At 57.5% G+C, this 16,324-nt stretch overlaps 1 protein-coding gene across 2 annotated transcripts in view; it reads right to left on the reverse strand.

The window, feature by feature from the left end:
- The window catches only part of FLT4 (fms related receptor tyrosine kinase 4), a 40,670-nt gene extending 24,956 nt beyond the window's left edge, over window positions 1-15,714 (reverse strand). For both annotated transcript variants that reach the window (XM_081233367.1, XM_081233368.1), the window contains exons 1-3: window positions 15,638-15,714; window positions 1,040-1,136; window positions 98-342 (exon numbers count right to left, since the gene is read on the reverse strand). In XM_081233367.1, the coding sequence (XP_081089493.1) occupies window positions 98-342; window positions 1,040-1,136; window positions 15,638-15,704 (409 nt within the window). In that variant the 5' untranslated portion in view covers window positions 15,705-15,714. The remainder of the gene's footprint in view (window positions 1-97; window positions 343-1,039; window positions 1,137-15,637) is intronic.
- Window positions 15,715-16,324: the final 610 nt, after the last annotated feature.

Below are 16,324 nucleotides of genomic sequence, written 5' to 3' on the forward strand. Positions count from 1 at the left end.
GGGGTTGGGGGTGCAGGTGCCAGCCACCCCTCCAGGACCCAGGACCCTGCCTCTGGCTCCTGAGTGGCCGCAGGGGTGAGTGCTGGACCCCTCTCACCTCTCACAAATACATAGGTGCTGGCTGCAGTGGTGCCCTCAATGCGAGCCTTGATATACTTGTAGTAGCAGCGGTAGCTGCCCGTGTCATTGGCGTGGGCCTCCTGCAGCAGCAGAACCTTGCAGTAGGGCCGGGCATCTGTGCCCTCACAGTCTCGCACGATCCCCATGTCCTCGCCGTCCTTCTCCCCTGTGACTGGTGCATCCTGAGCCCCTGGCCAGGCCCACTCCAGGGGGTGCTGCCCCCTGGCAGAGGATGCAGGACATCAAGAGGGGCCCAGGCTGCAGCCCTGGGGGACAGTCCCTGTGGAACCTCCTCAGGAGCCAAGCCTGGCCCATAGCTTATCTCACCCAGAGGTCAGGGCAGACCAGCGTTTGGGCACATACCATGAACCTGGGGCAGGGTGCTCCCTGAGCCCCTTGGGGCCTCTGCCTGGCTCCTGGGCCTGCACGTGGCAGGCTGTCCTGCAGAAAAGCCTGAGCCTCAGATTATAGCTGGGGCTGCAGGGAAGCTAACAGGTCTGGGGTCTGTGTGGGTGGGCCTGGGGCCAGTGAAGGGTGGCTGAGGGTGGGTGCAGGCAACCTGGGGTCCATGCAGGATGACCTGGGCATGGGCATGGGGTGGCCTGGGGTCAGTGTGGGGTGACCCAAGGGTGGATGCAGGGTGACTGATCTGTGGTCCATATGAAATTATGAGGGGTGGGAATAGGTGAAATGGGGGCGGGTGCAGGGTGCCTGTGTCTGCAGAGCAGGGGATGGTCTATGCCTCCAGGCACCTACAACTCAAGCCACTTGGAAGCGACCCTAAGCCTTGAGGCCTCTGCCCTGGGGAGAGGCTGCCTTCTGGGTGCTCCGCCACCATCTGCTCGGCCTTCTGTAGTCTCCTTGGCCTGCCAGGTAGGAGGGACCCAGTCCCCTGCCCTCCTGGCTGAGGGCTGAATACCTGCAGGAGATGGACAGGCTGTCACTGGAGTCGATGATGTGTGTCTCCTCCGTGATGTTCAGGGTTGGGGGGGTCATGGAGTAGCCACTCGCCAGGCCTGGGGTGGGAGATAGGGTTAGCATGGGACTGGGTCATGAGTTCACATGATGACATCCATCCGGTGCTGATGGGCCCCTCCCCGGACAGGGGCTGCCTAGGCTCTCAGCCCTGAGCAGTACCTATAAGGCCCCAAGACAACTGGTAACCTCCACCTCAGGTTGCCCCCTGGCCGCAGACTGGGCTCAGCCCCAAGTGAGCCCTGATTGAGGCCTGGACTGAACCTCTAGCCCCGCATGAGCAGAGCTGACAACATGAAGTCAATAGGGGAGACCACAGGCCTCATCCTACATTGGGTGAGGCCTGGAGCACATCACCTCGGCATTGTGACCCTCACATTTCTGCCTGAAGGCTCCTCCCCCCAGATGCACAGTTACTGCTTGTGAGGGAGACCTGCACAGTGCAGACCACCAAACATGCCCAGAACTCAGGCCTTGGTTTCTCCCTGGAATTCTGCCTGTGACCTCGCCCTCTCCCATGTTCCATGGAGTCCAGCTCACATGTCCTTGGTTCCATCGGTTTCTCTTCAGCCCCAAGGCGCCCTCTGGCTGCCGCAGCTCTCCTCTCCCTGTTCCCCCTGCCTCAGCTCCCCATTCCTCCAAAAGGGCTAATCCCCAAACAGATAACTGCCTCGCCTGGTTAAACACCCTCCTGTGGCCCTCCAGGACCTTGGCCCTGCTGCCCACGCAGCTCCTCACTCCCCATCCTCCTCCCAGCGGGATAGTGTGTGTAGTGTGTGCTTGTGTGTGTGCACGTGCGTGCCTGTGTGTTGTCTCTGTGTGTGCGTAGATCTGTGTTTATAGGACTGATATGTGAGTGTTGTGTGTGACTTTGTGTGTGTGTCATTGACATGTCTGCGTGTGCACGCTCGTGAACTTGTGTGTGTGTGTGTGTGTGCGTGTGTGTGTGATCCTGGGGGAGGGTGGGAGCAGGCCCCAGGGGAGGTCTGGACCTGGAACTCTAGCAGATGCATCCTGCCAGGACCATCCTGAGACAACAGGAAGAGAGGACTGTGTGGCCGGAGGCCCAGGGCTGCGTCCTGTCCCTCCCCCAAGTCCCTGTCCTCCTGGGGGGCACAGCCCACTATCCTGCCCCAGCCCCCAGTGCTACAGGTTCAGCTCCTCTGCCCTTCCCAGCCCAGCTCCCTGAGGCTCGGGGTCTTGCCCTGGCAGCTAACTGTGGGAGGCAGAGGCTGGGGGAATCCCCACCATAGTTGCTTCTACACCAGCCTGACCCCAAGCTGCCCTAGGAAGAGCCACCAGGACGGCACACTCTGCACCCCAAGGTCTCATTTCAGCATCACCCGGACAAGTTGGCTGCCAGGGCCCGGCTGACCTCTCCCTTCTGTGCCTCCTGCTGGCCAAACTTTTCTAGGTACCACACCACCGTAGGTCAGAGGCAGACGGCCCTCATCCAGCATCTAATCCCACTAGTATCCAGTACAGCCAGGGAAACTGAGACCCTCCAGCTGGACTACAGCACAGCCCTAAGAAGGCAGCCCTTCATCTAGCCAGCTGCTGTGAACACTGAAGTCTCTCCTTAACTCGAACCCAGTGCACCCACTCCTGGCACTCAGGACAGTGGCCCCACCCTGGGGCCCCGAGGTGGGAAAGTAGCCCTGGGCTCTGCCACCAGGTCCACTCCTCCCCAGGGTGGGGCCAGCCCCCCATCACACCTCCCCACCATGTACTCCCAGGGCTGCTGGGGTGGAGGAGTCCCACTGTGGGGAGGCTCTGCTCTGGTGGTGAGGGGCCAGGAAGGAATCCGAGGCGGACACCACTAAGATGGGCTTTGAAAGGGAAGTAGGATTTTCCAGGCAGTGGAAAGTGAATAAAGCCATGCCAGGCAAACTGGCCTCTGAGCTACATAAGTGGGGGGAGAGGGGAATGAGGGACATGGGTTTGGACCTGTGAGGGGATGAAAGAGCTGGCTGTCCCTGTGGACCAGTCAGGAGTCCGGCCTGAGGCTGGCATGTGGGCACCAGAGGAGAGGTGCAGCGGTCAGGACCCACCTGCCCTGGGTTTTGTATGCTCCATGGTGAGGCCTGCAGCGTTGCCCAGGGGACCCTGGGGAGGCCAAGCAAGGGTCCCCTTCTCTGGGGTGCTCCTCCAGGGCACACACCTGGCACCCTGGCAACAGAGCTAGGGCATTTGTCAGCCCAGCTTCCTTGTGCAACTCCTCGTTGCTTCCAAGATAAAGTGGGGGACCCCAGCCCTCTCCCTTCTGCCTACTCCGCTTCTCTCCAGCTTCAACTCCTGACACATCTGAGAGGAGCAGACCTCTCACCGTTGTCCCAAAGTGCAAAGGTGTTCATATCTTGAAGTCTCTGTCTGCTCATTTTTTTTGCCCTGGACATTTGCACTTCCTTCCCTCCTGTGGAGCTCCCTCTTTAGGGTCTAGTTCATGAGTCCCTTCTCTATGGGGCAGTCACTGTTACTCAGGCAGTGTTGGCCTCCTAGGCTCATGGTGTTAGAACACTTATTGGACTGAACTGTGGTTTTCTGGTCACATCTGAAGAGAGGCTGTATGTTATTCATCTTTCTAACCTTAGTACAAAGAGGTGCACACCAAAGATTGAGGGGATGGATAGAAGAGTGGTAGGATGGAAGATGGATGATCAGATGAATAAATGCATGGATATGTGGGAAGGTGGGTGGGTTGAGTGGATGGATGGGGGATGGAGCCCATAGCAGCTTCCTCCCTAGAGGCCACCATACCACCAAAGGAAGCATCTCCATCAGTGTGCTAAACGGGAAGATCCATAGTGTTTGCCAACCATTTCACCCATCTGAGAGAGCCTTTCCTTTGTGGCCACGTGCCCTGAATTTCCCCCGTGCTTCTCTTTCTTCAGTCACTTCCACTGGACTCTGTGTGATCAGTGATCTTCACTGTAGACATCACTGACCTCCTCCATCCTTCCTGCCTTAACTGAAACCTGGCTTTCTGAGGACACCACTGCCCCTGGGGTGATTAATGCTCCCATTGCACACATCAGAGAACTCCTTGAGGTCACTTCCCCTTTTCCAGCAGCACCAGCCCCTCCCCACTAAAGCTGTCATCAGCTGCTGTCCTGGTCACTTCCCCTCATTCTCTGCTCCGGGCTCTTCAGGCCCCTCCACCCCAACTCAGGCCATTCCTCATAACTTCGATATCCACATGGGTGAGTCACCAGCACCCTGGCCTTTGCAGTCCTCATCTTCATTGTCCTCCCTCCTCCCCTCAGCCCCTCACTTCCTGGGCGTACCCTGGACTTGGTCCCCACCAGGAGCTGTGCCATCACTGAGTGCCTGTCTTCTTGCACTTCTCTCCTTGCTTCCTCTGCCTCCTGCCAGGTGCCACTTCAACCTCATCAAAACTCTGAGGCCAAGGACCCCTCTGCACTGTTACCTCCTCCTGGCCTCACCTCTCTTTTGGCACTGCGTGCCCCATGGCCCATCATTCTGAATGCTCCCTTGCCCCTGCTCTCCACTGCAACCCTGCAGCACCCATGTCCTCAGTGGCTCAGCTTGCAGCACAAAGCCAGAGCCCCATGCTGCTTCCTCCCCTTTCTTTTCCTTTTGGCAGACTCTAAATGACCCCCGGGCTGCAGTTCAGGGTGTTCCCTTCTCTCTCACTCTCAGCACCAATGAAGTAGAGGCATCAGATGGAGACACCTCATCTTCCCACATCTAAATCCCATACCCTTGCCCTAGGCCCTGGAACTCTCTGACGTTCCTGCTCCCAAGGCAAAGCCCTCCAGCAAGCTAGGGATCCCAACCCCCCAGATCTGACCACCGTAGATAATTTCTTTCTTTCCCGAATACCAATTTTTCTCTATGGAATCATCTCCCATCTTATAAACAAACAAAAACTCCTCAATTCCTTGATCCTACATTCCCTTCCTCTTTTCTATTCCCATTCCTAGCAAAAGCTCTGCTCGCTGACTCCTTGCTCTAACATTCGCTCATCTTCCCACAGGGTGCAGCCCCCTCGCCTGCTTCATGGAGCCAGTGGTCAAGGTATCCTGTGACCTCCATGCTGCTGTGGGAGGCCCTCCAGGGCAGGGAGCAGGGCTGTTCCCTCTTCTGCTAGCTTCCGTGAGCTCACTCTCCCCTCGTCTTCTGTCCCCTGTGCCCAACACCAAGTGCTGCTGCTCCTCACTTTCTCTTCTCTACCAGTCTCTCTCCTAAGCGTCCATATACTTCCGAAATCTCTACCTCCAGCCCAGACCCCTTCGCTCAAGTCCAGCCTTAAGTATCCAGCTGCTACTTCACTTGGCCACCCCACGGACACCTTGAGTTCCACATTTCTGATGCTGAACTCCAGACTCACATCCTCTCCACCCCTGCCAAAGCTATCTCCTTGATAGCTCCCATCTCCCCAAATGGGAGCTCCTGTGGATGCCCACCTCTCCCACCCCGGCCCATCCACTCACCACCAAAGCATCCCAGAGCCAGCCCCCACTCTCCTGCTGGAGCCTACCCAACTGCACTCGCCCCCACAGTAGCCCCTGGCCCACTCTTGCCCTCCTCCAATCCTTCACACAGTTGATAGTGACAGTTTAATAATGCAAAGGGGCCAAATCATGCTCCTGCTTAAATTTCATCAGTGACTTTCCACTACACTTTAAAGAAAATCCAAACTTCTGACTGTGGCCTGGCCCCCGCCCCCTCTCCACACCCTCTTGGTCCACTCTCACGTCCTATTCTTGTCCTCCAGCCACCATGGCCTCCAGGCTGTTCTATGACATGCTACGCTCCTTCCTACCCCAGGGCCTTTACATACACCTCTCCTCCTGATTTGTCTCCTCTCACATGCCTTGCACAGCTGGCTTCTTCCCATCTTCAGGCCTCAGCCCAGACGTGACCTCCTCACCCCCTCCAAAACCTAAAAGTCCTCCTTAAGCTTCACCTTAAGCTCCTGGTTGCTTATTTCATTCTTCTTATCACAATATGTAATTTTGTTATTTACTTTTTTATTTAAGTTATGTTTTTTCATTTCCTCTACTAGACAGTAAGTTTCAATGGGGTAAGGACCCAAACAGTCCTCTTTTCTACCCCACTCCATGCCTAGCACTTCACCTGACAGAGAGTCAAGGCTCCATAAGATCCTTGTTGAATGAATAAATGCCTGGACAGATGGACGAATGGATGGATGGATGGACGGGTGCGTGAATGGAAGGTTGAGTGGATGGATGATGGAAGGAAAGATGGTTAGCTGAATGGACAGACGGATGGATGGGTGGAAGGATGGAAAGGTGGAAGAAAGAACGAAAGGCTAGAGGGAAGGACAGATGGACAGATAGATGGATGGACAGGCAGATGGACAGAAGGGTGGATAGATAGATGAATGGATGGAAGAATAGGTGGATGGATGGAGGGATGAATGGCTGACTGGTTGGCTAAACAATCCTCTGAGGTCTTTCTTTGGGCTGGAACTCTGTCAAACCTTGTTGTTCCTTTGGAAAAGCTGTTTCTGGTTTTAAAGGCCAGGCTCCCTGGTGACCATCTGTACCCCAGGCTGCTCAGCAGCTGGGGCAGATTCAGGCCTAGTTTGCCATGCCCAGAGGCTCTGTGCTGCCCAGCCCCCACCTGAAACCCCAAAGAAGGCGCATCCTTCCTGCCTGGCTGTTGTCTGTCCCCGCTGTCCTTCCCTTCCCGAAGCAGGAAGCACTGTCATCCTGGCTTCTGCCGCACTCCCCCTGCCTTCCTGTTCCTGACCCAGGAACTGGCTTCTTCCTTCCCCTGGCCAGCAGCCCTGGCCCCCTAGCCTGAGCAGAGCAATCCGGGCAGGCGCCAGGCCGAGGTCAGGGAGGCCAGAGAGCATACCTCCTCTTCTCTGTGCTGTCAGCAGCCTTGGGCAGTGGGACCCTGGGGTCAGCCACAGGCGCTGGCTGTGGAAGCAGCACACCAGGATCCTGGGTGAGGGGCAGGCAGGAGGGGTGGGAAGTCCTGTGGGTTAGGCACTGAACCACAGCCCAGCAGTCACTGCCTCATTTGATCCTCACGTAGCCTGGGAGGGAGGGAGGGATCACGAGTCCAGTCAGCAATGAGGAAACTGAGGCTCCAGGCTCCACATCAGTGATAACCAGCAGCTGTGCAGGAGCCCAAGTCTGGCCAAGTCCAGGCCCGTCCCTGCCTGGGACTCAGCCCTCACACCTCTCCATCTCCTTGTCTCCCACTGCCACCCCGAGTGCCAGTCTCCCTACCTCTCTGCTCCCTAGCAGTCTCCTTCCTGGCCTCCAATTTGTCACTCAGCCCAGTGGACACCTTCACTGGCTCCTTGTGGCCCTCTGGAGCTGTGAATGCCCTTGGCCCGGCCTCCAGGGCGATGCCCTGCCCAACAGGCACCCCCCTTCTAACGAGCTTCACCTCCCAATGCTTCTGCCACACAGTCAAGACACCAGCCACACCCAGTATGCACCTGCTGAGCACACCAGGCCCTCACCCACCACACGGGGAAGGTTTGTACCTTTGGGTGGCTCCTGGGGGCCAGAATGTCACTGGCCCATGGCTCTGTCCTCACGTCGAGCACAACCAACCCAGGGATGATGTCAGGATGGTGTGTAAGCTCAGGGGTGCCCCTACATACTCTGGCAGAGTGTAGCAGTAGTGGTTTTTGCATTTGCAAGTCCTTATTTCAAGGAAATGTCATGGTCACCTGGTGGGTGACAGGCGCTGTACTGCAGTCCTGCTAGTCTGGTCCACACTCTCCTTAGCACCTGTGCCCTGGAGGACAGAGGCAGCCAGGGCCAGGCCCATGGCTGCAGACTGAAGCCAAGCTGAGGGGAAAGCATTGGGGGCAGGTGAGGCCAGGTTGGGGTCACCATGCATCAATCCCAGGGCTGGGCTGAGTTGGGGAGCCGGCTCTAAGGCCCTCTCCCTTCATTCTTGGGGCCAGGCTTGTGCATAGACCTTGGAAGAAGGCTCAGGGGTGTTCTGTCTTGGAGTCCCCCCACCCCCACCTGGATGGCAGCCTCTGTGCCTCCAGAGGTCAAGGGTGAGGTCAATAGTCCATGAGTCCTCCCATCTCCCACCCTGCAGGACTGAAAGGGCTGAGATGGGAGGGGCTGTACCGAGAGAGAGTGCCCGAAGCCCCGTGAACCCAGCTGCACGCCCTACAATGTCATTCTGACTGTATGACCTAGGGCAAGTCACTTCCCCTGCTCCAAACTTATGAAATGAGAATTGTCCCCAAGATTATTGGGAACAACAGACCACCATAATACCACACTAAGAACCATTGTAAGGCTAAACTGTTGCCTGCTCAGGCACACTGAGATCTTCACTGTCACTGCCTGTCCACTGTTTTGCATGTCACAGCAGTTGCATCCCACTGTGACTCTGTGCTTTGGCCACAGTGCCAAGGTGGGAGGCAGTCAGAGAAAGCCTTGCCAGTGGGAGGGAGTGTTCCTGTGAGTTGAAATAGGCTTTGTAGACTGAACAGGAGCTTGCTGGCCCAGGAGGAGGGCACAGAGGGCAGAGGGACATGTGCAAAGACCAGAGTGCGGGTGACCTTGGACGGTCAGGTAGGTGGAACAGATGGAGCATGGTGTGGAGGAATGAGGCCCCAGAGAAGGGCCCCGGGTCACAGGCCCAGCCTTAGGCTCTTGGTGGCTCATGTAACTGGAGCTGCTCAAGGTGCGCTCGTTCCCCCTGGAGGTGGCACAACCCCAGGGCTTCAAGCCTACCTCTGAGCCCCCCACCCTCCCTGGCAGCTCTCCTGAGCTCCAGCCCCAGGGGACTCTGCTTCCCAGATGTCTCCTGCCAGGCGCCCCCAGCCCTCATACCACACCACCCACTGAGGAGGACAGCGAGCCACAGGGCACAGAAATATCCCCAGCCCAGATGAGCAAGTGTTAAAAGTATAGAGGATTCCCAGTGCTGGCAAGGATGTGGACAAACAGGCACTCACAGTAATAAAAAAAATGCTCATATACTCTGACCCCCAAATTCTGCTTACCCCAATATACCCTGTTACAACAACAGACAACAAGAGCAAACATTTTCTGTATGCCACCACAGCCTATGCACTTGTGCATACCACACCCGTCTATTGCCCCCCTGAGGTGGGTACTATTCTTACCATTTTGCAGATGAGAAAACTAAGGCACAGAGGTTAACTTGCTAGTCAGAGGTTATCTTTAGGGGACAGGATTATGGGAAGCTGCTATTTACTCTCTACTTCCTCAGAACCAGCACCAACGGCAGCATGGCTGGAACCACCAGGCCTGCCCCTCTCGTCTCCCTGCCACTTGGCAAAGTGCTTTGCACTCGCAGAGCTCAGACGCTTAGCAGTAGATGCCTTCCAGCCCGAGTGCCACCCCTAGACATTCTGGGGCTGCCCTTTCCAGTCCCCTTCTTTGCCACCCCACTGCCTGGCTAACCTCAAAATCCCTCCTCTGGCTCACCACACCAGTGTCTCCCCACTGGTCCAGGCTTTTCCCAGTGGTCAGAGGAGCCTTCTAGAGACAAATCCCTCTTCTGCCTAAAACAATTTCCTGCCTCTCCGCTGCTCAGGGATGGAACCTGATCTTCTCAAGGGACTCACCAGTCACTCTCGTCACCTGCCTGGTGCCTGCTCCAGCCCCAGGGTCGCAATTTTAGTCCCCTCCTGGGGGCCTCTCTGCATGTTTCCACAGCTTCATGCAGCGGCTTGACCCACTGCACTTGACAGGTCCTCAGTGGAAGGATGAGAGGCTTTCCAGGGTGGCATCCCCAGCATGGACTTTACCCTGGATTGCTCTTGACTGGCTTTGAGGATCCAGGGAACAAAGCGACAGCACACAGTGTGTGGGCACGTGTGGAGGCAAAAGGGATGGAGGTGCAGATGTCCTGCCCTGAAGTAGGCACATCTGCCAGGCGTGGGCCTGGGGAAAAGCAACGTGTCTAGTGGCATGCTGCTTTTGAAAGCTGTACAGGACATCAAGGTGAAAATGTCCATGAGGTGGTCAGAAATTTAGGACCCCACATGCCCACCTCTCCAGTGCTTTCCTTGGGGAATGTGGACAACACCTGCCATGTCTGCCCCTTCTTGCCCCTCAGACCCTATGCCATCTGGCACCAGGCACCAGACACTTGTCACTTCTCTCAAAGCTGCTCTAGCATCTAATGAGCCATTTCATTCCTCTGGCCTTAATTTTCTAATCTCTAAAATGGGCACAACAGCCTATGTCACAAGGTTAAAATCTTCACACACGCTAGTGTGAAGAAATTTGGTTAAGCATTTCAGACCGAGGTGTGGCTCACTGGTAGACACTCCAAGTGTGTGTGCGTGCATGTGTGCACATAAGTGCTGCTTCATACAAACGAAACTCCATTTGGTAGAATTCAGGCTAGCTTTGAGGATGGTGCTTTAGGTTGGATAAGGATAAGAGCTTCCCCTGAACCTACCTGAAAGCCTAGATTCTGTGCTCCTGGGGCACACAGGGAGAGGGAATGAAGCCCCCCTCCCGCCCTAGTAGACCCCTCTCACTTGGAGCGGCATCACCTTCTGCCTGGAATTCTCAGCAGCCTTCTGCACGTATCTGGAGCAGGAGAAAGGTCATGTGCTGAGGCTGGGGTATGTGATGGGTGCAGGCTAGGTGGATGTCAGGCTACATACGGCTGCCCTTGGGACCCTAGCAGGAGGGCCTGTACTGTCAGCCCAAGAGGGGCCGGCAGGGGCGGGTGGCCCGAGGAAGGCTCAGATCTGTGTTTTAGAGGGGTCCTGCTGAAGCAGCAGAAGGGCAATTTTGGGAAGCAGGGAGTGTTGGAGAGGCTGAGTGGGACCGTGGGCTGCCTGAGTACCCCCTGGAGGTGAGATGGGGAGGAAGGGCACCCTGGTAGATGTGAAGCTCCCAGCGCAGCATAGCTGTGGGTGCAGCCAACTGTGCCAGGCAGTTGCCCTGGCCTTTCTGGGATCAGGGCTCTGCTCTGTGGCAGCGGGACGGGTGGTGTTATCAGACAGCCCAGCTGGCTCAGAGGTGGCCCCCCAGCGCTGCTAAATCTGGGCCATGGGCTCCTGCTGCAGGAAGAGGGAAATGCAGGCAGGATGTCCTCTCCTGTGGCTGACAAGTCCTTTCCCATGAACCCATGCTGACCTCGCTGGCCACGTGGCGGGGCTCCCCCACTTGCCACCCTGAAACCTGTGCCGGCTCACTGGGCCACCACACCCCAGCCAGGCCTCGGGGATGGGGGTGGCCTGGGGCACCAGAGCCAGGCAGCAGCGTGCCTGCTGTCGGCCACACCCAGCCTCAGCAGCAGCCAGCGCCAAAGCCCGCATCTTCCTGCTCCCAGGCTTCTCCCTTTGGCGTGACCGGAAAACCGAGATCCCAGAGGAAGCCAGTGTCTGAAAAGGATCGAAACTCAGGAATCCCTGGCTCCAGCTGGACACGTCGGCTGTGTCTTGCTCAGGGGTCGGTGCAAGGAGTGTGAGAGGCTGTCCGGATCCCTCTCCCCATCCATCCCCCCTCTCTGAGGGGTATCTCAGGGCTGTGGGGCACAGGCTAGGCCCTAGTGGAGAGAAATCTACAATGGCAGGGCGGTGGGGGGGACACCCAAGCGGCAGCGGGAGGGGTGTAAGCTAGACATAGAGAAGAACTTCCCCTCATGGCTGAGACCCCACTTAGCTTCCCTGGGTTCCCCGACTCCCCTCTGCCTCATCACACTCAAGTGCCCCCAACTTTCCTCCTCCCTGCCTTCGACTTGAGGCCCTGCCTCCCTGGTGGAGTGGCTCACCTCTCCCCACATTTCCTCCTCTTCTCAGGGTCCCCAGCTGGTAAACAATTTCATGACTTGTTCTGTTGCTTATGCCAGAGACTGGCACTTGCCCCTCTCTCTCCACCATCCCCTGCTGCCTGCTTCCCTGGCGTATCTCCTGGGTTCACCCACAGCCTCCTTGCTGTGGACTTGCATCTGGTCTTACCCCTCTGGTGATGCCTTCAGGGGAGTCTGACCAGGTGACTCCCTGCTCAGTCCTCCCCTTTCCGGGTGTGTTGCTGGATCCTGCCACCTCCACTTGCCTGTCTCCTCCATCCCATCCTTCCGCCCCTACGAGTCTAGCCTCATCTGATCACCACCTGACTCTTCTGCCTCTGGGCCTCTGAGGAGGTCTTTGCCCTACCTGGAATCCCTTTCCCTGGAGTCTGCAGACCCCTCCAGGAAGCCCCAAGCTAGAAGCAACCCTGTGCAGCCCACAGCCACCAGCTGGGGCCCACTGGGTCACTGAGCACTTTCGCCCCTGGGCTACGATACCATGTTTGTGTTCCTGCTAGTCTGGTGCTCAGGAAACCCCTGCAGGATGCGCTTGGTCCAAATCCTCCCTAGACTGCCCGGACACTATACCTTTCAACTTGCACAGAACTGCAGTCCCCTTCCCCGGGTTGGGGTGCCACTGCCTGGGGGTCAGCGTGGGGATGGTAGAGCAAGGAGCTGGCCAGACAGTCCCCTTGTTATACCTCATGCCCAGTCTGGTGCCTGGCCACGTGGGCACTGGGCTCTGGGGAGGCAGAGAGCCTTCAGCCTCACTGACCTGGTACCTCCGGCATGCTGGGGATGTGAGCAGCACCTACACTTGAGTCCTCAGAGCACTGAGCCACTGATCCACAGGCACCAAGTAAGATGGGCCCAGCCCCCACATTCTGCCTGCACTGACTTGCATCCCCACCCCCACCCCCACACCTCTGTCCACACCTGGGTCTGGCTCAGGGCTGAGGAGCAGGGACAGCAAACAGCTGGGATGGGCATGTGTGCCTCAGCCCATGGCAGGAGCCAGCATCCTCAGGCTGGGCCAACCAAGCTTCCCAGCAGTTGCCTCCTTCCCCCACATGTCCCTGAGCTGACTGCCCACTGTTCAGAGGCACAAACAGCCTCACTCTAGACTAAGCTCCAAGAGACAAAGTCTGTTGGAGGTGACCTCTGCCACCTACCTTCTCTACAGGGACACTACTGGGGCAAAAAGCCCAAGCCCAAGCACAGCCCCTCAGTGCTTGCCAGCTTGTTGCACTCCTATGCATGGGGAAACTGAGGCACAAGGAAAGGAAGAGAGGGGCCCAGGTAATATAGCAAGGAATTTAGGGGTAGAGCTAGGACAAGAGTCTCGTTCTGGGACCAACATCACACCTTTGAGGGTCAGCTTCACGGCCAGGCTGCTCACCTGTCAGCACTTGGCCTCCTACTCTGGCTGCACTGACACTTGGCTGCACTGGAGTGTTTTTGCTTCTGCTCCAGTATCCCCCATCAGGCTGGCAGCTCCTCGGGCCCTCCTCAGCCCAGAAATGGGTGGTGCAAATGCAAGGCTCAGGGACAGCAGCAATGGTCTGTTCTCCATGGGACTTCTCCCCACGAGCCATGACCTAGTCCACCCCCCTTCCATGGGCCCCTTAGCTTCATTCTCTCTCTTCCCCTTCATTGCCCAACTTTGGTAAGAATCACCTGCACTCACTGTAAGACTGACCACACCCCCCCCCCCACCTCCTCCACCTCCCACCCTGCTCCACTCAGGAGCAGCAGGACACAAGCCTCTCCTGGTTTTCCTCAAACCCTGCATGCCGAATATTCCCCGTCTCCCTGGAAGCCTCTCCCTCTCTGGTCCCCTCCTTGGGGGAGAGGGTCCCATCCTAGACCCTTTGCTCTGCTTCTACTCCAGCTCTCCAGCCCAGCCTCTCTCCTGAGCCTTGGACACTACACCTAGTGCTTGCTGGATGTCACCTCAAGGTGGGATCTCCCACTCCTCTGCCCTAAAGCCCAGCCATGGCGGCATTCAACTCTTTCCCCACACTCATTCAGTCACTTAACACATGCTGAGCACCTGTGAGAGCCTGGTCCTGGGCAGGGTGCAGGGGAGCGAGGAAGGGCCAAGTGGCAGCCCCTCTGCTAAGACCTGCCCTGACTTGGAGGCCAGACAGATGTCTTCCTCCCTCCTCCTCCCCCTAGGTTCACCCACGCCTTCCTCACCTCCACTATCCCCAGCTCTTCAGCCCATATAGGCACAGAGAACAGAGCTCTGTTATTCCAAAGACCTGGGTTGACCATTTCCCTTATTACTGGCTTCCCGGGGACTTTGGGGGAAGTTATAAGTGTCATTGGTCTAAGTGTGCCCATCTGTAAAATGGGTCTAACACTCCCTTGTGAGGATTAAAAGAAATGAAGCATGTAAAGCCACTATTCAATGCCCATGGTGCTTAAAAATAGCGAGGTCTGGGCTTCCCTGGTGGCGCAGTGGTTGGGAGTCTGCCTGCCAATGCAGGGGACACGGGTTCGAGCCCTGGTCTGGGAAGATCCCACATGCCGCGGAGCAACTAGCCCCGTGAGCCACAATTACTGAGCCTGCGCGTCTGGAGCCTGTGCTCCACAACAAGAGAGGCCGCGATAGTGAGAGGCCCGTGCACCGCGATGAGGAGTGGCCCCCACTTGCCACAACTAGAGAAAGCCCTCGCACAGAAACGAAGACCCAACACAGTCAAAAATAAATAAATAAATAAATAAGTTTAAAAAAAAAAAAAAAAATAGCGAGGTCCCCATCTCTCCCTTCAGACCTCCCAGAACTCCTCCCTCCACCACTGGGGACCCATTACCCCTCCTCCACCTTCTGATTTCCAGGGTCACCAGATCTTGCATCAGCTTCCAGCTCATCCTCCCCTCATTCCTGATGCTTTATACTGACATCTCCGAACAACCATACCCCCCTGCTCCCTCCCTCATCCCCCACACTCTCTTCCCTCCAATCCCTCAGCAGCAACCTCCAGTCATGTTCCCATCAGAAACCAGACCTTGCCTCTCCTGTGTTTAAGACCCGTCCTTGTCGGCCCCTGCCTTATGATCCAAGATCCTTAGCTTGGCCTTCCAGGGTCCTACCCCCCATCAGATACGGCGAGGGCCGGCCCCTGCCTCTTCTGCCATGCTGATCACTTACGAGTTGCCGACTCAAGATTCGCCTCAAGTTCCAACAGGCACCTGCGCCCAATCCGCCCCACGGCACCTATCTCCCACGATCCCGAGCCCCTGCCCCCGCAGTCCTTGGCCTGGGGAAGTTAGTTCCCTCTGGAGGACCGATCTCGAGCGCAGACTAGAGGTGTCGGGAAGTGCGCACCCAGGTCTACGACCCGGCGGGGATTGCAGCCTCTGCGCGGGGGGACAATGCCCAGTGCTCCCGGGTCCGAGGACAGAGCAGTGCGGTGCCTGGACTCCGCGGGAAAGCGTGTAAGCAAGCGAAGGATCCAGGCTGAGGGTGCAGCGCGAAGGGGCCCAAGTCCGAGGGAGCTGAGCCACAGACTGTGGAGCGCAGTCGGGGACTGAGCACCACCTCTAAGCTGCGGTGCAGCCCCGCGCCCCGTCCCCGCCCTTTCCTCATCCCGGCAAGCCCGGCCCGACTCGCCGTGCTCCTTCCGGTGTCTGAATCCCTGGCTCCCGACCCTGTGTCGTGCCGGAGGGTCCCGCGGGCCCTGTCCCCCGCCCGTCTCCCATCGGTGAGGTCCCACCATTTGCCCAGGGAAAACGTCCCCCCTCGTGGCCAGCTGTACACTGGGGCAGGCGGAGGGCTCACCACGCTCGCTGTCGAGCAGTCCGAGGCAAAGCCACAGGCGCAGGCACAGCGCGGCACCCCGCTGCATCTCCGGCCGCTGTGGCTCGGGTCAGATGAGCGACCGCGGCTCGGGCTCTGAGTGTGGGAGCGCGGCAAGGCGCGGGCGGGGCCGGGGCGGGGCTGCGGCCGGGGCGGGGCGGGGCCTGGGCGGGGCTCCCTGGAAAGAGCCTGGCATCTAAAGCAGCCCTCGCACCTCTCAGTCCCGCCCTGCCGCCTAGGGAGAATCCCTCCTAGACTGGAGGGTTGCTGTCTTTGCACTGTGGAGGGAAGGCTGGTCCGAGCCCCACTTCCAAATCCACGGCAGCCCTTCATGCCGGCCCTGGGGCTGCTCCGGCCAGTCCTTCATTGTGCGCTAAAAAAGGAATGAATTCCGCCGTCAAGGTTGGACAAAATGTGGCACTACGTATTTTTCTGTAATTTTCTTCCATCAATAAATGCTATGTTTACCACTAGCTATCTATTTTACGTTTGGTAGTGTATATATGTCCATGCCACTTGCAGCCGCATAGCACAGGGAGATCAGCGCCTGCTTTGTGACCACCCGGAGGGGTGGGATGAGGAGGGTGGGTGGGAGGGCGACGCAAGAGGGAAGAGATATGGGGACATATGTGTATGTATAGCTGATTCACTTTATTATAAAGCAGAAAC

Source organism: Mesoplodon bidens (genome assembly GCF_964165515.1).
Source record: "Mesoplodon bidens genome assembly, chromosome: 4".
Classification (NCBI taxonomy): Eukaryota; Metazoa; Chordata; class Mammalia; order Artiodactyla; family Ziphiidae; genus Mesoplodon; species Mesoplodon bidens.